Source organism: Ornithodoros turicata, chromosome 8 (genome assembly GCF_037126465.1).
Source record: "Ornithodoros turicata isolate Travis chromosome 8, ASM3712646v1, whole genome shotgun sequence".
Lineage (NCBI taxonomy): Eukaryota > Metazoa > Arthropoda > Arachnida > Ixodida > Argasidae > Ornithodoros > Ornithodoros turicata.
In genome coordinates this window covers 30,872,427-30,897,372 of record NC_088208.1, presented here as the reverse complement: position 1 = coordinate 30,897,372, position 24,946 = coordinate 30,872,427, and the positions used below count along the sequence as shown (strand labels likewise).

The following is a 24,946-nucleotide window of genomic DNA, read 5'->3' as shown; positions in this document are numbered from 1 at the left end:
ATACATTTTATAGATTGATGGTGCAACCACATACAGTAAAAAAAACAAATAGAAGCAAATGGTGAAAGGGTTTACTCCAATAAATTAAAAACAAACCTGAAGCACTTCAAACACAAATGCCACGAAATTGCATACATTTTCACTTAACACGCAGAACAAAAAAATTGCCACTATTCCTCAAGATTTGATGTGCACAGTATGCTTTGACATAGTATTGTAGGGAACATCTCCGGAACAGCAAAAGCTATCAAGCAACTGTGTGGTACATTTGGCATGCTCAAATTCAATGTTCCCCTAAACACTTCTGCTACACTGGCCCCAGAAGATACCAACTGAGACATGTTATCATTTGCAGGCTCTTCTCTTGGAGATAGATAACATACTTCCCTTCAGGAAGCAGTTGTTTACAGCCAAATGCAAGGTCAACCAAAAGTGTCTCTTTACACAACTGGTGTATTAGGCCCATTTGCTCTGCTGGAAATAGGATGACACTACTTGTGTATTTGATTAATTGCATTGGTTGATGTGCATTGATTAATGGCCTGATTGATGTAGAAAGAAAGAGGACACTTCTGGCACAGAACATAGCAAAATCACTTGCCATGCCTAGATACTTTTTGTGTGATTGAATTGTCAAGTAGTAGAAGTAGATTTGTCGTCAACCTAGCCCACTCCCAGTTAAGCCTAAAATCATCGAAACATAAAACAACTGGCCTAATCGTTTCAACAGCAGAGTCAATACACAATCTGAAAGGCTGCATGATAAAAAAAAAAACAGAGAAGAACAGTACTGGTTAGCACACACATTTATTTGACCAACCTGGTCAAATGTAACATCCTGTGTACTGTGTAGGTTTTTTTAAACAGCCCTCACTTGCACTTTTTTGTATCATAGACACACAGGTGGCTAAATGAAGGCTTACCACGCATTTAAAAGAGCCCAGAACAGGCATAGCAAAAAGTGAATTGAAATATATTTATAGCAAAGCAACAAATAGCACTACTTTACATCCACAGAGCTATAAATAATGAGTTACCTTAGCACAAGTTCTAAGTGCCACTAGCCAAGGTTACATGAAAGCTACAGAAGCGTTATCACACCCACTTATCGCCCCTCCTCGCACCAACTCTCTCCAGAGCAAGGCATGGTGGGAGAGGATTCACTGCGATAAGTGGACACAGTGAGCTTCTGTCGCATTCATGCCACTGTGGCTACTATAGTTTAAACTGCCAGACAGCAGCTGCATCGTAGGAAAGGGAACTACAACTGTAAATGAAGCTACATCGTGGCTTACTCTAAATCATGGTAACATGCTTCCGTCTAGAGGTCTTAGGCTTTACAAATGTGATTGCTGCGCAACTTATCGATGCTCTACAGCAGTCACCTTACGCAGAGGTATATGCACTGCCGTGGTGCAGGAATGGAATGGAATGCATATGGAAAGATGAAGCACAAAAGCTAGAGTGCAGACCCGGCGAAGTGCGACGCCCCACTCCGAATGAATAGAACACACTGACACCCGGAAACTACCAGTAGCAAGGCCAAAGCAGCATGCAACTTACTGAAATATGACTAGGCACCCAATGGTGGAGTGAGCAACAGAACAACAAATGCTGAAACCTCATGCCCAACACTGTCCACGTAAAAGGGCATAATTGCATAGTACCGCCATGCAGTACAATAATAGTGCAGAAATTTTGTAATATACACTGCAGCTGATTTCACAATTGCAGTTTAAACAAGCAAATCCAAAGGAGGTATGCACGACAGACAAGTATCCCATTCAAGTGCTTCAGCTAAACAACTGTATATATGTGTGTGTGTGTGATTGAAGTCCAAACTTGCAGACGGAGAGAGAGAATAGCGTCCTTTCCTGTGTGCTACCTACAGTCTATTATCTTGATATCTGTATGAACTTCAATGACTAAGTAGAAACAGTACTAGCATTATCTCTACTTCGTCATTGAAGGCTCCCACTTTGTTATAAAGTGTCATACATCATCATCTTCTAAGATCGAAATACTGTACGATTTGGAAGAGGTACAGCTTGTGACATACTTCTCTGAAATCGAGAGCTCATGGTCTATCCTATCTGAAATCTCCAGCTGCTGCAAGGCTATTTCTCCTGACTAATAGAACACTGTGGCATACGGTCCACCTTCATACACGATACTGGTACAGGCGACAGAACCTGACACGGTCTGTTGAACCACTGATTGAGAATTTCAGACAAGTGTGCCACAAGCAGTACATGCACACAAAAAAAAGTCCTTAATGCCAGGCACGAGCACCATTCATAATGGAGACGACAGTGCTGGTAACAAACAAAAAGAATTTGTTTCTGAATGATGATGGTCTGAATAATATGTACACAAGACGCCATGCTCAACGTGCTACAATATGATTCTTTGTCTATACTCCTCTGCGAAGACATCAGCGGTGTGTCTCAGAACCTTCCCACTCTCAACAAGAATGATTACTCCTGCAGTTCTCACACAGGGGAAGGTCGACGCTGTTGAGCGTCGTTGGTGAAGTTTGCTTTGATGAAGTGCACCATCGTCCACCGTGCACAGTTTCGAGCACTATCACTGCTTGCGACGGCAGGACCGCTTGTGTTCTTTGTGCCAGTGGACCTGCTGGCATTCCACGCTGCAGTACAACGTGTTCCAGCAGCAGTGGTAGATGGCCTCCGCTTCACAATTGTAACACTGCGCACCACACAATACAGATGGGTGGAGTCACTTCTCAAGATTGTTGAATTCTTGAAAATAACAGCACATTTACTTCTGTGTAAACTGTACAACAGTCTGTAGAGTTAGATAGCGAAGAGTTATGTGAGTTACAACATGCAGCGGAAGTGGTACTGTATTGCGTTTGTTACTATAGATCTCATGACTATATCTTACTTGTGTTCTATGAAGCTCTTGAGAATGTGCTTGTGTCTACGAATAATGTGTGACGCAGGGGGCGGATCCAGACCCTCTGTTTGGGTAGGGGGGGGGTGGGGGTTCCTTTGTTGGAGCGCATAGTGGTGAGGGGAGAGAGAGAAGTCCAACATCTAAACTGATGTTGTTGTTTTTTTATGTGTTTTGATGGATCTACTACTGGTGTGATAGCATGACATATTTGCTAGTCTGGTGCTCACACTGGCACTTCTTCGTATGCACAAAGCTCGGAGAGCGTAAATGGGATGAAAAGGTAGACATTTAGGTATATTTAACTAGCACTTACTCCAAGCAACTGAGATGATCAATAGCTTTTGCTGCGTCTATATATCTCCTGGTCTGGGAAACAATGGCCTAATCGCAATAAATGGTGTCATTTATCCTAGTGGGCACCTTATTATTTTTTGTTTCTTTCCCATGTACCACTTATTTAAGTACCTGTTCTTGATTGTTTCATTGTATTACAGCATTTTTCACATGTCCACTTGCCCCTCCCGCCAGTTAACACCTCACCTTCATGCACCCTTGCGGTGTAATGAAATAAAAATGACCCGCGGTAATACTTTATCTACACAGAGTACAGTGCCACGGCATACACACTGCATTCGATGGAGGTCTGGTTATTTTAATAAAGTAGCTGTAGCAAAGGGAATTATTTCATAGAAACAGATCAGATCATCCGGGTATTACACTTTGGTTCTTACGCATGAGCCAATACTGCAGCTGCTATACTACTAAGCTGGGCTCCCAGGGTTGTTTGGATTTAATCGAGATGGATTTTATCCGGTGGATTTTTTTGGATTTTACACAATTCCACACAATTTAATCGAGATTTTTTAGAGATTTTGTCTAGATGAGACGTGAAAGACTATTTTAATTCAACATCACACGAAAAACTCCCATCTTATTCTATTGTAGTGTTGGCTGTTTACAAAAGCCCAGGTTAATTACGCTACCTTCTAAGCTTTTTAACTTTGTAACTCGACTTTTCGAACTTTCCAGATTTAACTTTTTGCCGTTTTCTTCTACTTCTGCCCATCCAGGGAGAGGCTTTCTCCTGCTTCCTGGAGGCATGTTAAGTGAAGTACGATACCTAATCCAGGCATGTAGCGTCTACACCATTCACCCACGCATGTATATGGTACTCTACATATCAGTAAAAACAATGGGAACTCATTCAGTGATACTGGGACAGGCAGTTCCCACGAACCGAAACTATGAGAGGTCACCCGAAATCAAGAAGAACAGCAAAACAAATTACATTACTCTGTCATATTTCTAGGCTGGTCTATATTCTCCAAAAATATCGGGGTTTTATCCAAAAAAAAAGCCCACTGGAGAGGATATTCTTGAAAAAAATCTGGATTTTTTTCAATCCCGGCTCTTACCCATTGCTTTTTCTTGGTCTCAGATATCTCCTGCCTGTGTTGCTCCCTCAACTTGTTCAATTCTTGCTCGTGTGCCTCCCTGTCTTTATTCTGATGTTGCTCCAGCTCTTCCCTCATGCGATCCAACACAGAGCTCACTTCTTTCAGCTTCTCTGCTTCAAACTGTTTGCGCAGCTATTTCAAGATGAATGCAAAAATTCGTTCTGTCAGTCACGCCGACACGCTAATGTTTTCCGGTTTTTGGGCCACTTACCTCTTCTCTGATCTCTTTTGCGAAACTCTCCTTTTCTTCTTCAAGTTTCTTCCGAAGCTCAGCACAGACTTGTCTGCACTTTCCTTCGGCATCTTCTGTACATGATTTGATAAGCCCTGCTAGTAGCTGTGGGAGGAAGATCCCCATACAAATCAGTTATGTTGCCAAACAACTTCAACATCAATAACATCAATCGAGATCCGTAGTCAGTTATTTATAATAAGCGACGTGTTAAATAGATTAAAGGGATACTAAAGTGCAAAAGAAGTACCGTCATGGAACACAGAGGGTTAGGAACACAGAGACAACAGGCATCTCTCAGGTATCTCAACAGGTATCTCAACAACAGGTATCTCACAAATTGTTGTTTATGTTTAGATAAAACAGGTGCATCCAAACTGGGGGCAACAAGAACAAACCCTTTACGTGTATAGCTAGATGACAAGAGGGGTGCCTGAGGTGGATGCAGAATGTTCCATAAGTGGTTCCATAATGGAATGTTCCACTGAGGCACTGCCCCGATTGCAAAATATACACTGTACCACACGGAATGCAATGAACTGTTCCTACTTCACGGACACCTTGTTGGGACCAACACAAACGGGACAGGATTGATCCGTTGAAGAAATTGTAAAGTTAAAAAGTGCACAATATAGTCAAGCACAGTATCCGTTACTGCAGAATATGCGCTTACCTTTTTGTGTGTCTGTGTTGCTGTGGAAACTCTGCTAGTTGGAGACTCCTGGCTAGACGAAGACACAACATTGTGGTCCTCTGATGGTGCCTCCTCCTGCATAGTTACAGTGAGAGTTGCATTGGCTAAAAATTAGTCTGTTGTAGAAGTAGCAGCGCATGCTAGTAGCGAGAAGGCAAATGGGTGAATGTGGCACAGGCACACTGGCATGCCACTGACATTCCTTACTGCCTGTTGACCAATGAACACAATGGGAACCTCACATTGCAAAATGATAGAGAAATTTCACTTGGCTTAGCAGAGTGCGGAAAAAGAACGGTGGAAGACCACAGCATATATATTAACAGAGTTATGTTATATTAACAAAATTCTTCGCCAGTCACCTGAGTATCATTACAGCAGTTAGCTGTTTCGTGCACTGATCAAGAGCTGGTTGTACACCAAAGCAGTTTCCCCTGCCTGTTTGTTCATTAGCGAATGACTGTGAATTGAAGTCTATTGGAGATTAAATAATGGTGGTATGTTTACACTGGCATCTGGCACGTTTTCAATCCTTACTCAGTTGCCCGAACCTTTTTGATATCCCAACAGTTTTGGTTTTGCACAAAGTTCGAATAAGTGGAGAAGGACCGCACACGAGTACCTCAACACCGCAGCTACTGAACACCCACAGCACAGATGTTGTCTGATCGAATTCGACTATCCATGTGTGACTAAAGACTTCACTAACCAAAATCACAAGCATGCAGCAGCACCTTAGGTATAAGCTAGTAGCATACAACATTTTTCTGCCATACCACAAGTCGTGCAATCTTGGCTGGGTGAGATGAGGAGGGGGCCTCTTCGCATTCAGAGTCATTCTGCTCTTCATCAACATCGTCCTCCTCATGCTCTCTGCTCTCAGACTCAGATTCTTCACCAGAAGAGCAGGTCCGCGATTGGGGAGACAGAGAGCGAGATTTTCTTCGTCGACTGTGCAGCTGTTCTAACAACTGCTGATGTCGCCGCAGTTCATCCAGAGCCTTGTTCAGAGCTGTGGTCCGCTTGGCCGCCACTGCTTTTAGGCTCGTGGTAATGGGCTTGATATTTGATTTATCTACAAATGCCCTGTAACAGAAAAGACAACGGAAGATATATTTTCACCCCTGACTGATTAAAAAAAAAAAAGTCCTTGAGGCACACACGTGGCAGTCAAAAAGCTGCCACAAATACATAATATATGTGCGTGCAGTGTTTGTACACCAGTCTTAGGACAGCATAGCGTAGAGGCCATTTTTTCTAGACATTCAGTTTAACGAATTATATGTGCAGTCATTTTCATTTCATTACATATTTCATTATATAGAGGTTGCTGTCACCTTTGATGATGTCCACCGAAGAATCTGACGTCGTAGCAGTCATCGTCCACCCTTATTACTTTTGCAGGCCAGTAGGGGAATCCCTTCTGCTTCGCAAACACCAAGTCGTGGGGCCGGCTGCATGGCTGGCAGAACCAAAATTTGTCCTGTTTCTCATTCGACATGCGGTAGCACTCGTGACACTGACGAATTTCCCCAAGGTCGTAGCAGCAGTCTCGTAGCATTTGTCTGGCCATGTCTGCCATGCTGCTGTGAACTATAACAAAGTGCTCTATATAATGACTGCCAGGCGCCCTAAGATTATTGACAGAAGCACTCATATTCTGACCCAGGGTCGGCCAGCAAGATCAGTGAAACATGCTAGTTTTGGGGGAGTGAAATGAAAATGATCTGATCGTTTCTTGTTCGTTGTTGTTTTTTGCAGTGTTTATACGAAATTAAAACAAACAAACGGACAACAGAGGACAGGCAGGAGTAGTCTTGTCCTGTGCTGTACATTTGTTTGGTCATCCTCTCGTCTTCACTCCAAACTCAGAGATATGTTGCCTACGTCAAATTTACACCTGTTAGTTCTGGCTAAAGCGGCATTGGCTCAGAATGAACTTGAGAGGATTGATTCGTGACACACTGCAATCCGCCATGAGCCAACTTCAGAGCACAGTGTGTTCAGCTCTATTCCGAACCAGAGTGTGGGGCATTTTTATGCTAATAACAATGGGTCACCAGAAGAGCACCACACCGTTCGACACACCGAATAGAAAGGAATATGTGAGGAAATGGCAACTTAGGTCCACCTAGTGACTGCCCCATTCAAAGTTCCCTTCGAGAGTGCTTGTGCAACTTACTTCCATAATAAATGACAACGTTGTGAACTATGGTCTGTGCATCCACTTGGAATTCTTCCAGGCAGGTGTATGCATTATTTTTTGTTTTTTCTTCAATGGCCGTGAGATCCATCTTTTCGTAGATGAGTTGGTTCTGTTTCCAACCGTCCCCCTCAACATGCGCGAGCCGACTCAGGTCTCTCGTCTGCAGGAACAGAAACAGAATACAGATACGCAGGAAATAAAGTCTTACAATATGAAGACAGTTGCCATTTCATCAAATAGGAGATGCAGCCATGGCAATAGTGTAAAAACGCTCATGCCACAGAACATTGACTAAAAAAAAAGGATAAACCTAAAGTAAATGACATGTGACAAAACTTAATAACTGTCCCAAACAGTCAAGTCCATCTAGCTTGCAATACTAGCTGAGCTAGCACCAGCAAATGCCCCAGGCAATGTGCATTTTCCCTAGGGTCAATTGCCCAGACAGCAGGTACATACTTGGAAAGGTCAGCAGTCCAAAACAGCATCAAGAGTATACGAATACATACAAGCACGCAGACCAAAGCAAACATGCCAAAATATAACGCACGTGATATGGATAAGGATTATTTAATGCAGCTCCGTAGTTATACAGTACTACCATGCCACAAATTACCTGAGCTTGATGTAGCTGGTGAGTGGATTGGTGGCCAATCTAAATGTATCACACAAAAATTATTTCAGCTGAATGAATGGCTGAGATGTTTCTACATTGCATGAAAACAATTGAGCCCTTCGGCTCAGGGAGGTCCAAGGCTACGAGCCGTGACATGGCGCATGACTAGGGTTGCCACCAGGTCGGTATTATACCGGCACGGCCGGTTATTTGCTCGCTCTGCCGGTAGGAAGGTGATACCGGCAGCCTTTTGCCGGTATTTGTGGCTCAAGATCTTTCATGGGGGCTTTGACAGGGTTTTCCCTTCAACATTCCACTACAACTTCAAGAAACCTGGAGCACGGACCCAACTCCGCAGCCACCACTCGTTGTCTTAGTTATTCGTTATTATTATTATTATTATTATTATTATTAATTGTTATTATGAGCGTTCATGCCTGTTTATAGCAATTTCTAACATCAATGATCCAGCCACACACAGGAACATGTTTCCTCGTATTATCTTGAGCGAGCACGCACGCACTCTTTCTCTCTCCCTGTGCTCGCCCACCCCTCACCCACTCTCCTGCGAGTCTTTCCTCCTTTCCCCCTATTCCACCTCCTCTCCCTCGACTGGTATTTTTCACTACGAAAGGTGGCAACCCTACGCATGACTATTAGAGGCGAAGTCTCAGAAGAGAGCATGTTGTACAGTAAGTTGCAAAATGTCTGGTACGTTCGAATTTAACAGACAGAATTTGTAATGAGAAATGGGTTTCCTATTGCAAGATCCATCTTATGTGCTTTTAGCTCAAGTGGCAACAGGGGCGAGTAAGCAAATCTCAAATTTCAGAGACCCAGTCTGACTCAAATGTGAGGACTCCCATGGTACCAAAAGGCATGACAGGGTGCCATTGAATTAATAAAAAATGGCAATTTACACAGGTTACAACACAGGGACGTACGTTCTGACAAACTTACCGAGCAAACTTTATTTTTGAGACGCATACAGGTGTAACCGAGAAGAAGGTTCAAATCTTCAGCTTTCATTTTAAATTGGCTCTTGGATTTTATTAACTGCAAAAGCAAAAAAGAAAAAGGGAAAGGTTTATTAATTCCCCCATTGGTGCTGTTCCAAAACAGTTACTCTCATATGTGACAATCGGAACTGTCAAGTAATTAAGTCAAGTAACCCAATTACTCTGTAACTAATTACTTCAACAATTACTCTTCACATTATGCAACTGTAACTTAATTATTTTGCGAGTAATTTGCAGTGCACTTGAAATTAAACACACCAAGGCGCACCTTCGGGGGCCAGTGAAAAAGAAAAATGTCAAAGCTTCCTCAGCCCTGCACTTTTTTTTTTAGGGATCAGTAAAGATACCTTCACACTACTTCTTAAGCACTCCTATGCTCTAGTTCCAAAATGGAATGAAATCAATTATAAAATTTCATCCAGGCTAATCAGTCCAAGAATTAGTTTGAATTCTCCATTTACAATTCAGCAAATCACTGCCTACAGTATCAACAATGAACACAGCACTAATGTCAGCATGAATGTACCTCACCTGACACATGGAACAGACAAATTTGTCTTCGTTGGAGAGGTCCTCTTTGACGCACACTACATGATAAACCCTGTGGCAAGACGTACACAAGAGAACATCTCCTCCTCTGTGACACTCAAAGCAATACCAGTCGTGTCCGTCCCTCTCCTAAAATAAAAAAATTAAAAAAATTGAAAACCAAAATTAGTTTTTTGCACGCAAACATGTTCCAGAGTTCACCTCAATCCCATATCAGAGTATCGACACTGAGGCAAAAGGCAGACTTGATCGAGCCGCTTGCGTCGATCCCGTTGTATGAATGTGTGTATGATTGAGCAAAAATGTAAGAGTGAAAGGAGGATGAGTGAGAGAGAGTGGCTGGTTTGTCCCTTCAGATGACGCACCCTTGGAAGTCACTGTGGAGGCGTGTTAGCTTAGCTTAATTGGTAGAGCCCTGGACCGGTAATCCAGAAGATGTGGGTTCGAGTCCTACAGCTGGCTAACCTTTTCAGTGACTTTCATCTTTCATCGAGAAGACATCTCTCCCATTTTACGCTCTTTGGATCAGCGTCACGTGACCCTCCCCGGATGTCGGCATCGTTGCTAGGAGTCGAGTGCCTTGCCAAGAACGTGACATCATTGCAATTTGTGGGCTTATTATTACCTCACCCGTTCCTCACGTCATCGAAACTTGTGGAGGCTCAGCAGATCTTCAAAAATTTACAGAAATGCACAGCGTTCGTAAACAGTATTGAAATTTTGCGTATAGATTCGTTGAGGCACATTCTTTTCATAGACTAAATAAAATAAACGCCGTTTTCCCGAGTCCAGAGTGGCAGTTTAAACTTCATCAATTTCTACTGCCGATGTAGAGGTGGGGTCGGACGTCAAACGGAAACAACATGGTTTGCTCCACCTCGCCCTTTTGCCTCGGTGTCGATACTCTGAAGCGTAGCCCATTTAGTGACTCTAACATAAACTTACCAATGCTCCCTCAGGAAGCATGTACGCCTCTTGTTCCACTCCGACCTTAGACCCCTTGAAGCCAACCCGCCTGCGCGCCACCAGCAGGCCATCCCGTACCCCATGACCCAGCTGACGCTCCGTGTCTCCAGCACTTAGCCCGTGCTTCCGCCGCATGTAGTTCGCTATCCTATCCAGATTGGCAATCTGCTTCTGCTGGCGGACATTGTCTACGGCATCCCACAGGTGCTGCACGGTTTGAGGGCAGGACAACCGTCTCTTGCACGTTGCCATATTGGGCCCCACCTCTGGAAAGAGCACGAAGACACACTAAATGAGCAGGGGAAACACGGATCTCCGCTGTTGTTTTTCAAAATGGATTGTCTGTCACAGGCAGTGACTTAACAACGTGGCAGGGCTGCCTCATGCATTGGACGGCAAATCTAAGTAGGAATTTAAAAAAAGAAAAAAAAGAAACGATTGTCAATTTGCTTATCTTCAGCAGTATATTCTGCTAACGAAACAATAGATACGACCAGACTGATACAGCGATCAAACGCATTCAATTCAGTTAATTCCATTATATCTTGAAGTAACAAACATACCTTCTTTCTTCACACTGCAGCAGGGAATGTCATAGGAAGTTTGTGATGTTTGAAATAAAAAAGAGCGGCAACGCTTGTGTGTACATGTTCTGCATAACATCGATGCTTGCGACAGCTCAAACATTTCGCACTACACAGAGCGTGAGGTGAGCATTGTGACATTTTGTGGCCTGCCCACGCAAGCACTTGTGTGAACCAGAACAGGTGTGCACAGGTGTGTGCGTCCACGCTCATGTTGTGTAACTCAATCCAAGAAACATATGTGCATATGTGTGTGTGTGTGTACTTACAAATTTCTACAATGGCGCATTATACCCCATGTAACTGAGACATGTCCTACCAACACTGACACTTCAATCATTTACATTTGTGTAATCTATGAGTCAAAATATTCATTAACGGTAACGAAAAGAGAGCTGTGGAGTTCAGCAGGTCTGAGTGCTTTCTTGCAATAAATAAATAAGAAGCTATATCAACTTTCAATTAAACTTCCCAATGCATATCTCTGGCACGATGAACTAGCACTGGGGACGGGGCAGAAAGAAGAGACGACAGGACAAGAGCTAGGACAACAGGACACTAGCACTCGTCCTGTCCTCTCTTGTCTCTGTCCTGTTCCCAGTGCTAGTTCATCATGCAAGATCAACACCAACATACCCAGTTCTTTTTTTTTTTACGTTGACATATCTCTAGAAGCAATGCATAAGCCATTTCTTATGTGTTTGTCACTAGACATGATTTACACGTTGAGACGACTGTGATCCTATAGTGCCGGTTGGTGCAGCATGGCAAATTTCGAGGGAAAGGGGGAATAGCATTAGCAATTCATCCTTTTCCCCTCCTCCCTCCCATCTGTAGATTTGCGAGTTTGTGTGTCGGAGCCTTTCGGTTCTTCTATCCTTGGAGGGGGGGGGGGGTTACTTCACCGTCCCACGAACGAGAGGAGGAGGGAATGGCGCTGAACGGTGACAGCAAAAAGGTGGCACAATCGACCCACATATCCCGCGTGCGCAAAACAGACTTCAGACCCTCGACGAGCACATCTCTCCCCTTTTTCCCTCCCACAGCTCCCGTGTCCCCCACAGCCTTTCCCGCGGGATAGCGGGTCGAGATGTTGCCCTCTCCGCGCACAGGGGCAGTGGGATACCTTTTTTAGTATTGTGTCCGCGGCTGGGAAGCCTGCGTGCAGCTCTTGCACGTTTCATTTCTTTACGCTACTAGGTAATGTTGGAAGCAAACAAGGGGCGCTCACCCAATGACGGACAAAATGTACAGACTACGAAATTGCAGAGTGCTTATACGGTGAACTATAGAGTGCTGGGCCATGCCAACAAAACAAAGCTCTCACAAGCACGCGCACAGATAAACAAACGCCGAGAAATACGCCGAAATGGAAAAAGACGAAAAACACTGACACCGCCCACAGAATTGCACATGCCCTGCTTTCACAAGCAACAATGCGAACACATCCAACTACGCAGAAAAAGTGTATCCGCAAACGAAAGAGCTCATACCATCCGCACATCTACCGACGGTGTATTCAAACGACGAACTTACCGAAAATTCTGTACGTGTACATCGAGGAAACCATGATGAACGCAGTTGCACAATACGTTCACCAAGCTCCTTCTGCTTAAAACTTGACAGCGCACCTCCGTCTTACGATTTCCTCTGCCAACTTAGCTACTGTCAATATATATTTCGGTACGGTGTCCAAGACCACACTGAAAGGCCCTCAGGTCGGACACCACACATAGGACCAAGCAGAAGCCGCATGTTTACAACAGGAGAGGGAAGTTGGCCAGGCAAGCACACTACTGTTGTAAAGCAATTTACTTTCTGCTTCCTTTCTTCCCGACCAATCCTCCAGAAAGTGCCATGAGCGCCGCGTAATGACGACAAAAGAAAAGAAAGGGAGACCTTGGGAGGCAATATAACAATGCCACAATGTATCACCGCTTGTCACCGGAAGTCGGAGACCGAACTGCACAACTCACCTGCGGATGTATCCAGTCGACGAGGTTATCAATGAGAAGGAAATCATTGGCTCGAGCCAGACAGAAATAATTTCACAGATCAATTTTTTTTCATTAGGTTGTCCGCACTCTACTTCTACACCGGCCAGCAGCTTCTACCTCGAAGCATTGTAAATAATATTGTGTCATCCCCGCAGTGCACGGAGGAAACTCTCCCGTGTATTCCGAAAGGCCAGATAATGAATATTTTTTTGAAGTAGAAGGTGAAAACTGTACCAAAAAGGAACCTACTGGATAGGAGGACCATATATGCGTGTGAGCCCCGTCGATAATATGGACGCTTACATATCGCTTTGATGCAATCGTCACGAAGACCAAAATCTTACGCGGCAGCGAGGAACTTGTATGCGCTGTGTTTACCACTCGAATGTGAGCAGCAGCTTTGCATGCGTGACGAGCCAGCACGGAGAGATTCGCCAAGGACATCCACGTATTGATCCTTCCTGACAGCGGCGTGGCGCAAAGCTACGGGCTCAAGTTAATCGGACGATGATACGCGGCAGACCTATATGGATCCGCGCTCGCTATATGCACAGCACGTGGCAGATGTTGTCATCGTGCATAAAAGCTGAATGCGAGCATAAACAGTCTTCAGCCCCAAGAATGAATGAACCCCCGTTAATATGACCCCCGATAATATGACATACGCGCTATACGACCATACTCTTGGGGAACAATGCTGTGAAACCTCTGCAAATCCCGCCGTTACTATGACAATTCCGCATTATGACCAAAATTTTAATTATGACCATGGTCATAATAACGAGGGTTCACGCCCCCAAACTTAAGGAAATCCTACCTTATTCAGATGCTGGCACGTTTCGTGCATCTTTCACATACTTTGCATCCTCCTTTTTTCAGTTGTCAGATTAAAAGTATAGAGGGCAATAAACATTTACAAATGCTAAACATACAGCCTAATTTGTTTTATTTGCAATATGTTGCTGGCAGGAAAGTGGAAGTGTGATAAGGGAATAATATCTAGCAATATTATCTCGATAAGGACTCGGTATCTCATCCACCTTGAAGACGCTGAACATCCAAAGCGACATTGGCATGCCTCGTCGCCATAGTTTGCTAGGGGCGCTAGCAGAAAGGCACCCATCCTGGGGTGAGGCAATTAAGTTGTAAAACTGCGGAAGAAGAACTTCAGGGAGGACAAGGGGAACAAGTGTGATTCTGTTTACCGCAGTTAAAAAGAGAGAAAAAAGCGCTGCTTTGACCGCAGGGTGCCAATCTTTGGGAGAAAACTTCTATGCCAGGCGGGGGGTAGCGGTAAACGTGAAGGAGCACTCACTTGCGCTTCAACTGAAAGAAACTGAAACCCGGTCTTCCGTTGTACAATGTAAAACCACCAGCATTACAAAGGCAGTCGGTTTTGAGCGTTTAGTATCGCCACAGACCTTGCCACAACCTTGCGTGCCAACCGGCTTGCAAAGGTTTACCACAACATAGTTTGTGCCCCGGATACACTCGCGAGTTTTTGAGTGATAAAATACGGAGGCTCGAAAGTACAGAGAGAGAAAGAAAAGACTGCGCACACACAATATGTTTCGATTTCTTCTTGAGCAGCGTCCATTCCTTGTACGACCGGCGTACATTACAAAGCTTAGCTCAATTGGTAGAGCCCTGGACCGGTAACCCAGAAGATGTGGGTTCGAGTCCTACAGCTGGCTAACCTTTTCAGTGACTTTCATCTTTCATCGTTAATTTCTTAGGCAACTTGAGGCCTTGTATGTGATTGTCCCTTCTATGTTGTTCCAGTCTCAGAGCATCAGTTCTCTCATGTCTGAAAGCGGCGACTTGACGTAACAGCTAAGGGTCAGCCAATCAGGGTCGTGTTCTCAACGACGGTAGCCAATCGCGAACGTGCTTTCAGCGGTCGTAGCCATGAACATGAACCACCGTCGTCCGCGAGTATTCGCCGCGGGCGACACTCTCACCTTTCTAGTGTGGGTAACACGTGGGCCGATGTTCGGAGTTCATGGTTCTTTTCCGTAATTCTTGTGTATATTCAGCGGAAGATCACTTGTGCTTCGATGCTACGATACCGTTCGCTTCCCTAATGCTCCACCTACTGCACTGAATGCGGAATAAACGTGTAAAAGCAGACGACGCGTCCACACTACGGTAGTTCTCCCGTTCTCCGCAGCGCGCTTCGATCTCGGATGAATAGTGATTGAACGGCGTACTAAATGGGGAAAACTAAAGCGCAAAATGGTCCCATAACTTTCTCAAGAATGATTTTCTGGAAAGCGTGTTGCGCTCTTTGTCTATATACTCAGGTCAACCAGTTCCAAGTTAGCTGCGGAGTCATCTGCGAGCAGAACGGCGAATCGCTGTAGCAGACGAACTACGTAGCGAAGGAGGGAGAGGAGGCAATAAGCAGACCTTCTGTATATTGGTTGGACAGTGTAAAGCAACAACAACAAAAACTCTAACTATTTTTAAGACGATAAATGTGGAGTTTCATCGCCTGGGCATCGCAAAGCAGACGAGCAATACCGCTTCCATCCTCAACCATAATAACGGAGTTCTTCAGCATGAAATGTAACTCGCAGTTGCTGAGTTACTTAAAAAAAAAGAACGAGTTACTTCCAAGCTACTCCGGACACAAAATAGCATTACGCAGGTGCAGCGCGCGTGAGCAGTTGAGTCAGACCTTGAGTTGCCCGCGGAGGAGTGCAACACGAGATCGTTTTCGTTTGTGTCCAACAATAGACCTCTCCCTGTTTGTAAACAAATGACGTCATAGTGTTCGACAGCGTCAAAATTTGGTAGAATTGAACTACGCTCGAAGCTAAAAGTGAACAAGGTTGCGCCCGAAAGCCGCGGTCTTGAGGGGGTTACGACATGGTCCCTTAAAGGGACGCGACCCTCGGTCCTACTTTTCTTTCATTTGCTTTCAGTGGGAGACAGCGAACAAGTGCCCGTTCGTGGAACCCAGCCCTCCTTCCGATTTGTTTCGGTTTCAGTCTGTCTATCAATGTCATGATGACGTTTCTTTGGTAGAGGTCTATTCGAACGCTTTGCACCTTACCACCTTAACTTAAGTTACTTTGGCAAAGTTACCTGAAAAAGGGATGAGTTCCTCTGAAAGTTACCACGGCGCAAAAGTACCGAGTTAAGTTACAAGTTACCAAAAAAAGGAACTTAGTTACAGTAACGAGTTATCTCGAACTCTGGACAGCAGTGTTCGTATTTCGCGCTACGGATGCACATTGCAAAGCAGACGAGCTACGAAGCCGAAGCGGTATTTTTATTCTGCTTCCATACTGACACATAATCTAGCCAATATCGCGGGCAATGTAGGGAAGACCTCGATATTCCCGCTTGCGAAATCTCCGATCTCGAAATTCACGTTCTCGATACGAGGAAAATCAACGAGTATGCTCGATTGCTTCGTAAGATGATATGCCGTGTTTAAAAAATACGACATTACTATTTAACCACTCAAATTCACGAATTTTCGATGTCTGTCCAAGTCGTCTTAGCGAACGAAAGCCACGTTTTAGTGGCCGTTAGGCTTAGCAGGGCGGACACGACGAAACAGGACGCTGGTTAGTTTATTATCAGGTTAGTCAAAGTTCGGTGTTTGCATTTTGATGTCCAGGTTAGTCTAGGTTCGCTGTTGGCAGTTTCCCGCGCGCAACTGTGCATGTTATAGCCAGATAATATTTATTTACAGTAGTTTATTTTGCAACGGGGATTTCGATCACTTTATTTCGACGCACTGCTTGCGACACGGTTGTCTGGAATCGCCTGTCACTAGTTCTGCAGCCCATATTTCCTTGGTTACCCTCGGAAATGTCGTTCCAATATTGTGTTTAAAGAAAGACCATACGCTGCACGTGTTTCTTACACAAAAGAAATGGTCTCGCAACACCCGGATATTTGAGATGAGATAAACCACAGGGTGCTCATCTCAGACAACCGCATCGCAATCGGTACACCCGTATATACGTTCCCTACGCGACAATGCAAAGCAGAGGAAGTATGATAGAAACTGAAGCCCCGAGACAGAAGATCACACCGGAACGACACAACTGTTGTGTCTCGTGGTTTTCGTTTCTGTCGTGGTTCATTCTCCGGAAGAGCTACTAAGTGGTGTTTTTATTCTGCTTGATCCCTCATTCATCTTCTATCCTATACACTCCGTCGGCAGTGGTGGACAGGGGAAGGTAACGGAATCTTTTTAGTTTCCGTTACCACCCCCGCCTGTTGGCCCAAATATTTGTTTCTGTTTCTGTTACATTTCCGTTTTGGTACCGCCCCATCCCCCGCTTGTCGTTTTCCTTCTTTTTTGGAAGCTTTGAGACCGTGACAAAACTTAATACCTCACGTATATATTATGAAATCTGTTTTGAGGACTTTAGGGATACGTGCAAGCGGGAGATAACATTTATTTAAAAATATACGTACGTGGTTTCTTCGAACAGCTAATATGAACACCCATAACTTAAAAACCCGAGACTAGGGGACAAAAAAAAAAAAAAAAACGACAAACACAGACAAGACTTTTTTTTTTTTTTGTCCCCTAGTCTCGGGTTTTTAAGTTATGGATCTATACCACCAGCTCGCTTGCTACCTCTCTATCCTCTCAATATGAACACGTTTATTTTTAAACGAAAAGTGCTCTTCGTTCGCTAAAACGACGTGGACAGACACCGAAAGCCGTGAATCTGAGTGGCTAAATAGTGATGTCGGATTTTTAAACACGGCAATGTCATCTTATGAAGCAATCGAGCATTTTCTGTTTCGAGACCGTGCAATCGGGAATTCGGGAATTTTGCAACCGGGAATATCGAGGCCCTCCCGTTTACTACATCGGGTGTTTCACGGAGGTCCCCCCGGCAGAATAATTCTTAACCGGGTGGTGCTACCGGATAACTTTCTTTTTCGTGAAGGTCCTTGATTCATCGGTCAAGAACCGAGCAGTGAGCGGCTCATTTGCATACGCTCATGAATTAAATAAAAAGACATACAGGACGGTTACAATCGTGTAACGCGAATTTCAGCGGTAGTTGTTGTGTGTGGATGTTGACGCTTTTATTGCCGATATATGCGCAACTACTTTAGAGTGACGAGTACTGCCTTGTGTTCTGTGAAGTGAGTGGTGATGTGTAAAGCGATTAGCGGGACAAAAATATTACTAAAAGCGGGACAGGAAACGCCGAAAAATCGGTACACTTTCCGGGACAACGTACCCATCTCTGAGTACGTCGAAACTGTCTTTATTACAGAATGGCGTAAATGCAGGCTAGCTGGTGGATAAATTCCATGATAGGCAAGCGTGAGCGATGGGCAAGACACGTAAACAATGAGCCTTCGTGTTTGTGTTTGTTTACGTGTCTTGCCCATCGCTCAGGCTTGCCTATCATGGCTGTTTTTATTAGCTTTAGATTATTTCAACTTGTCTCGCATCACCGAAACCGACAGTCAACAGACAGAAGAAGAAGACAGAATAAGACAAAGAAGAAGAAGAAAGAAGTGGAGGGCTTTGTGATACAGTCACAATCATAAATTTATACTTTATTTCGGACGATTTCCGACCTCTATTTTACGTATCGGGAACTTCAGCGAAACATATAAAAAAAAAATAAAGAAGAAAAAAAAAACACCACCACTTAGATTCCTAGTGATTTTTTTTAGTTATTAATTGGATTAGGTTTACATCTTTCTTGCGCGGAGTAGCGTAACAATGCGCCCTTTCGCTGAACCATAGCCTCCTATACTGTATACTACGGCAGCACGGTAAGTATATAGGAGGCTATGGCTCAACAGTTCTACACTACACTACGTGTTCATCAGCTCGGTTCGCACGCGGGGGCGGGGCCGAGCGGATGAACACGTAGTGTAGCGCTGAGTTGTTGAGCCATAGCCTCCTATATACTTACCGTGCTGCCGTAGTATAGCATAGGAGGCTATGGTTGAGCGAATGAGCGCATTGTCTTTCGGTGAGCCTGTCAAGATGCACCTTGCAGCTTTTTTTCCCCAGCCTCACCTGTCGCTGAACAGGAAATAAAAACAATCGAATTGAACTGGAAGCGCTTGGGCCCCACATTCTAAAATTCCATGGTAACATTTTGCAGGTGAATTCTGCACGTCGGAATTGAATTATCAAGCTGTTCCTTCAGGTTGGATGCGAAGAAATATCATGCTATGGTTTGGACATGAATAAGGCTCCTATATGCATAAAACACTTCCAAGGTGTTCCATTTGTTCAAATTTTTATTTATCATCATCCATAACAAGAACTAAACGTAGATTTATGCGCCATGAGGATTGATGTTAAGGAATTCCTTTTAAAAGTAATCGAGATCATGGCAAACCGGTTGGTAGGTATGTCAGTTTTGTATAGGGCAATATGTACAGTAGTGCACTGTGCTGTAAAATGGCTACTACATTAAAGTGCACTGATGTCAAGCTTTAGAGTGTTTCCCTCAAACAGAAATATGTGCAACATATGAAGGGAACGTAATGATTGGCTCAGTACCAAACTGACGGGCTGCCGCTGCTTCGATGCAAGAGACTTGCAGGTTTTAATAAAACGTAGATATGCTAGTTGAACAAGGATGCAGCTTCTCCCAAAGCCTACGAATACTTGAACGTCCATGTCATGCGGTGCATACATGCAAGTTATGGTATGTAAGAAATTGTTCTGCATGTAATTGTCACTTCTTTGTGTCAATACATATATGTAGTGCATCACCAAATTTTTGTCCCATCACCTTCAAATGTATATGCTGCACGGGGTAATAATTTTGGAACATTAATAAATCCTGAATGAAAAAAATACTAAATAAATGCTCATTTACAGTCAAATCAGGTGTTTGACAAACAAACTGATCAACTGTATTGTGTGTTCTTGCGTGCCACCATCGCTAAAGGTTAGATCTAATAACTTAAAAAATATATATATATATATATAACTGGGCATTTCGAGTCGAGTTATAAATATGGAATGGGAAGGTGCGGTCAGCTGCACATGTGGGTTTTATTTCCGCTCACAGGTGTCTCACACAGCAGGGGAGGGCGCTGCTGTTATCGTTCCCGTACGCAAAGCGTCTCAACGAACAAATCAATCAGAAAGCATTGAATGCCGGCGAATCACATGACACGCAAACTAGGCAAATACCTTCTGCGATGTGGTTCACGTTTTGCATTGCACGACGCACACCCTCCGAACGTGCGATATGTTATGCTACGTGTGAGTTTGGTATCGGGCGAAGCGACTTCGTAGTGTATTTTGTCATGACGTCGTGTAACGCAAAACTAACCGCAAAACTGGAAGGACGTGCAGATCGCGTAGTAACACAAAGGGTGTGAGCCGAGCACCAGCCTGTGTTGATAAACGCCTGCGACACACCGCCCGTCGCGTCCACAGTGTTTGTACACATAGAGATGTTGGCTGATGGGCAGCTTTATCATCTCGTGCTCATACTGACCGGCTAGCACTTAGAGCTTGAAGTCATGATGCGAAGAAATGAAAACTTACGTTTTCAGGTGCCTGAATGGCGGGATGTCTAAGTACACGACCACATACACACTCAGGAACCGCGAACCGGAGGTGGAGAAGCCGAGAAGCGCGGGATTCGATGACGTCATCGCTTTCAGCGTAGATGAGTTGCTGGTCGCTTGTCGGGTTGAGAGTTGAGAGAGAAACAAGAACCCAGGAACTGCGAGCGAGACCAGCGAGCGAGACAGTGCACGTTGATGGGATAATGAGAGGTCTTCATAGTTTTGCTGAAATTGTGCTGCGATTTGGTGGACGGCTTCGCAGAGTATCGCTAAAGTTTCCAGTGGTGTAGTGTGTTGTATGCATCGTTGTTATCTCAACAACTCAGACGAACGTCTGGAAATCATCTTCAGTGGTGTTTTGTGCATACACCGGTTTTTTTTGCAACCCCCCTTGTGTGCAGTGCCAACAGCAAGCGTTGTTTAGCGATCCCTGCGTTTATGTAGTTTTATGGTACCTTTTTATATGTACTTTTATGGTAGCAGAGCAGCAATTCCAACCTCCCCCACATCTTGATAAGAAAGAGAAAAAGTTTGTGAGAGAAAATTTGCTTCCTACACACAATTTGCTGCACAAAGTGAACGGTTACACGTGTGACGTATATTGATCGTGTATTGCATGTATCCAGGATTGTTCAGTTGTGTCTAGGATTCTTCAGCACCTACAACTATGGCTCGAAAACAGCGTTTATATGCAGATAGTGTTGTTTCAGTAGTTTGCGTCTACAAGCCTCTAAATTGTAATGAACAGGGCACCACTTATGGCACTTATAAGTGGTGCCCTGTCCATTACAGTACAGAGGATTGTAGACGCAAATTACTGAAACAACACTATATCTGCATAACGAAAAAATGGCTAGGAAGCAAGCGAGCTGGTGTCGTGTTGTATCTGTCCCTTCGTGTTCCCTAGTCTCTGGGTTTTACATTATGCATATATCTGCATGTCAACGCTGTTCTTTGTACTTTTGTGTATGTACTTTTTACTTTTACTGGGGGTGCAGAATGTTCGCATTGGTGTTGCATTACCCTGTGCCTGCAGCTTCATTATCTTGGTTCTGAAACCCTCATGACTTTAAACATTTTTCACCTGAGCAGTACTACAACACTATCATTAGACCTTGAAGTGCATAGAGAAGACAGAATGTCGACATAGAGTGCAAGATCCTTTAGCTGTTGTTACTCCTCTGGAAAAATATGATATGCTAATAATATGAATAATATGCTAAACACAAGCTCACCATAGAAGAAATGACTTTCCCCTCCCTCATGATGCCCAAACGGAGGGGCTACTCTGGCAATTTACAATTTATTTTGTGCATAAACATCCCTCACATTGCACACAAATTGTGGTTCCAAAATTGCTTCGATGTCCAAAGTACCGAATTACCACTTTTAGTGACAGACACACACCGGCATCAGTACCTGTTATACTTGCAATCATTTACATGACAAATCGAAGGTAGACAACCCGTTTTCTTTCTTTTTCTTTTTTTGTCTCAGGAGCATTGGGCACACTATCTATGATAGACCGGGAATACCATAAGCAAGTCCTACCTTGCTTTCAATGTGCAATTGAAAGCTTTTCTATACCCTTCCCCATTTCCATGAGGATATACTTTTTGTGTATTATGTAATAAAGTTCAACTGTGTTTGAAATTCTTGTTGTTCACATTTCTCTTTTTCTCAGCCTCAGGGTTTGTTTTTTTTTCATATGGAAGTCCTTATCTGTTATCATCACTTGCTTTCACGGGTATCTGCTCTGTTACTTATATGAGTCTACGTCACTTAGATCTGTCGGCACTTGCTATACATGCAGTCTCATAATACTTATAAGGAACTCCAATGTTCTTCATCGAGAAACAGCTGCAGACATCTTTACAAAAAGGTTGAACTCATGCCATAGCCTTTATCCTGTGCAGGTCAGTACCTGCCTCCATTTACCATGCAAGTGGCCATTGTGCAAATCATTTCTGCAACATGAATGGTCTGGCGGTGGCCCTTAGTGTATGAATGAAAGAAAAAGTACTTGTCGTGCGTCTTGGGCAGACTTCACGCAGCAGTAGTAAGGCTACCTGCAGACAGCCAGATCGTCGCGAAAACCAGTGCATTCGAACACAAAGCAGATATAAAGTAAAAACATTTGTGTTTCTTCTTCGAAAACGTTACCGTAGTCTCCGCCGTAGACCTCGCTGCGCGGTGGCGCCATCATCGTGCTTGCATTTCGTCGCCCGCCACCCCATTGGCAGCGACATCAGCCGAGACAGAGGACGTCTGGGGTCAGCCTTTTGCTAAATCTTGGACTGTGTATCATTGCGAAAAAGGTGATGCATTTGCTCGTGGTGAAACAACTTTCCCGAGCCTGCACACCCAGGCTCACCAACACTCCTCTTCTGTCAACTGCGATACGTCTCTCGGCTACCCAGCCGGCAGTAACTAAAGATGGCCGTGAAATCCTCGAAATTCCCAACGAGCCTCCCGAACGTGATCTGGTGAATTTTCCTCGTCTCAAAAGACCCGTGTACCCTGCGAAGGTCCGTATGGGTTTCCTTCCTGATTCCTGGTTTCAGTTTTTCTACCACAAAACTGGAGTCACTGGCCCCTACTTCTTCGGTGCGGGCTTGCTCACCTACATGTATTCGAAGGAAATATTGCTCATGGACCACGAATTCTGGACCGGTGTAACCCTTGCTATCATGATTTCTTATGGCGTTAAAAAGATGGGTCCTGGCGTTAATGCTTACGTAGACAAGGAGGTGGACACGATGGAAGAGGACCTTGAGCATTGCCGTTCAGGGAACATGGACGCTTTGAAAGAAGCAATCAAGAACGAGGAGCATTCCCAGTGGCAAGCAGAGGGCGAAAAAATGCTGTTTGAAGCAAAGCGAGAGAACGTTCACCTTCAGTTGGAAGCAGAATTCAGGAAGAGGCAGATGACGGTATACAACGAGGTCAAGAAGAGGCTGGATTTCCAGTTCGAAGTTCAAAATGTGAAGAGGCGACTGCAGCAGAAGCATATGGTCAACTGGATTGTTGATAATGTCGTCAAGAGCATCTCACCGCAGCAAGAGAAGGATGCCCTGCAGAAATGCATCACCGACCTCAAAAGCCTAGCAGCTGTAGCGTGATCTTGGCACCACGACACTACGGACAAAACATAGCGTCCTTTTAAGTGCATTCGTTGCTCTGAACTTTCGGTGGAATTGTTATCCTCTGCACAAAGGCTAGAATAAATGGTGAAACAATTGCAATGACTGCTTCCCTGTACGTTTTAAGTAGGCACACGAAGCTTGTACAATTTTACTTTGAGGCTTCAAGCAAAAGTACACAGGTGCCTCTAGGGGATACCAATACATGACACTGCATCTCACTGTGTCTGTCCAGTGTTATGGCATGTACAGTGCTGGACAAAAGTTTACGGAACATGCTCTGGTGCATTCTTTCCTCAGTGACATGCTAGCAGAGAATGGAATCGTACGGACTTGCAAACAAGTGACTAAGTCTGTACGATCCCATTTGCTGCTAGTGTGTCACTCTTAAGAAGGAATGTACCGTAGCATATTCCGTAAACTTTGGTCCAACATTTTACCTTACGTACAAGTACAACCCCAACTGGGCTGAGGTCGGCACTTCTAGTTCCCGCTGAACTCCTGCTCCTGCTTTTAATTTGCTCTCGCGCTCAGCCCATTCACTACATTGAGCACTGGAGAGCTTTGCAAGGATGTGAACATGGGAAGTCCAAAAAGTGCTTTTTAGTGTGGAAACTATTTTCACATTTTTAGGGCAGAATTGTCTCAAATAATGACTTGTGCAAAGTTTGAAGGAGCACAGTTTCAGTTGGAAGCTCTTGTCACTCGAGACACCAAACCTCTTAATTCAGCATTTGTACGTTACATCTGTTCTCTGGAAAGGATTTCTGGCAATGTATCAAAGCTACTAGCATACTGTAGGCACAAAATGGTGCTCGGCATGTTTTAAGTATGTAACGTCTAGCGTGTTAAATGTCACATGAATTGAGATATTTGTGAGGAAATAAATTAATTTTTGGGGGCAAGCTAAAAGATAAGTACTTCTATAGTACATAGTTCAACAACAGAATGCTTACAATGGCGGAAAACAAGGTAATACGCTTATGGTATGTATCACCATCTTGCTGTGTCAATCCACCGGGTGT

General features: G+C 44.2%; 2 protein-coding genes across 6 annotated transcripts; one reads left to right on the top strand and one right to left on the bottom strand.

Moving 5' to 3' along the window:
• Positions 1–54: 54 nt before the first annotated feature.
• LOC135366940 (zinc finger MYND domain-containing protein 11-like) lies at positions 55–20,864 on the bottom strand. Of its 5 annotated transcripts, none has more exons than XM_064599948.1 (11): positions 20,756–20,864; positions 10,638–10,924; positions 9,675–9,821; positions 9,085–9,180; positions 7,485–7,668; positions 6,640–6,895; positions 6,079–6,388; positions 5,282–5,377; positions 4,588–4,713; positions 4,335–4,508; positions 55–2,709 (listed from the first exon to the last, which is right to left on the bottom strand). In XM_064599948.1, exons 2-11 carry the CDS (start codon positions 10,908–10,910, stop codon positions 2,587–2,589), a joined length of 1,785 nt encoding a protein of 594 aa, XP_064456018.1. In that variant the 5' UTR covers positions 10,911–10,924; positions 20,756–20,864; the 3' UTR covers positions 55–2,586. The 5 variants fall into 5 exon arrangements, with proteins under 5 accessions (XP_064456018.1, XP_064456017.1, XP_064456016.1 ...); XM_064599947.1 differs by lacking the exon at positions 20,756–20,864 and adding an exon at positions 13,489–13,585; XM_064599946.1 differs by lacking the exon at positions 20,756–20,864 and adding an exon at positions 12,779–13,174.
• A 2,133-nt stretch (positions 20,865–22,997) lies between these two features.
• On the top strand, positions 22,998–24,018 carry LOC135366941 (ATP synthase subunit b, mitochondrial-like). The gene has a single exon (XM_064599950.1). The coding sequence runs from the start codon at positions 23,100–23,102 to the stop codon at positions 23,898–23,900; it is 801 nt and encodes a 266-aa protein (XP_064456020.1). The 5' UTR covers positions 22,998–23,099; the 3' UTR covers positions 23,901–24,018.
• The last annotated feature ends 928 nt before the right edge of the window (positions 24,019–24,946 follow it).

Excerpts from the sequence above, each read along its gene's own strand:
- LOC135366941 (XM_064599950.1), top strand. The coding sequence starts at position 23,100 with ATGCATTTGCTCGTGGTGAAACAACTTTCCCGAGCCTGCACACCCAGG.
- LOC135366940 (XM_064599945.1), bottom strand. The coding sequence starts at position 11,345 with ATGTTTGAGCTGTCGCAAGCATCGATGTTATGCAGAACATGTACACAC. Across the intron at positions 10,925-11,221 it reads CTGCAGTGTGAAGAAAGAAG|AGGTGGGGCCCAATATGGCA; the intron begins GTATGTTTGTTA and ends TGCTCTTTCCAG. Across the intron at positions 5,378-6,078 it reads CCAAGATTGCACGACTTGTG|GAGGAGGCACCATCAGAGGA; the intron begins GTATGGCAGAAA and ends GTAACTATGCAG.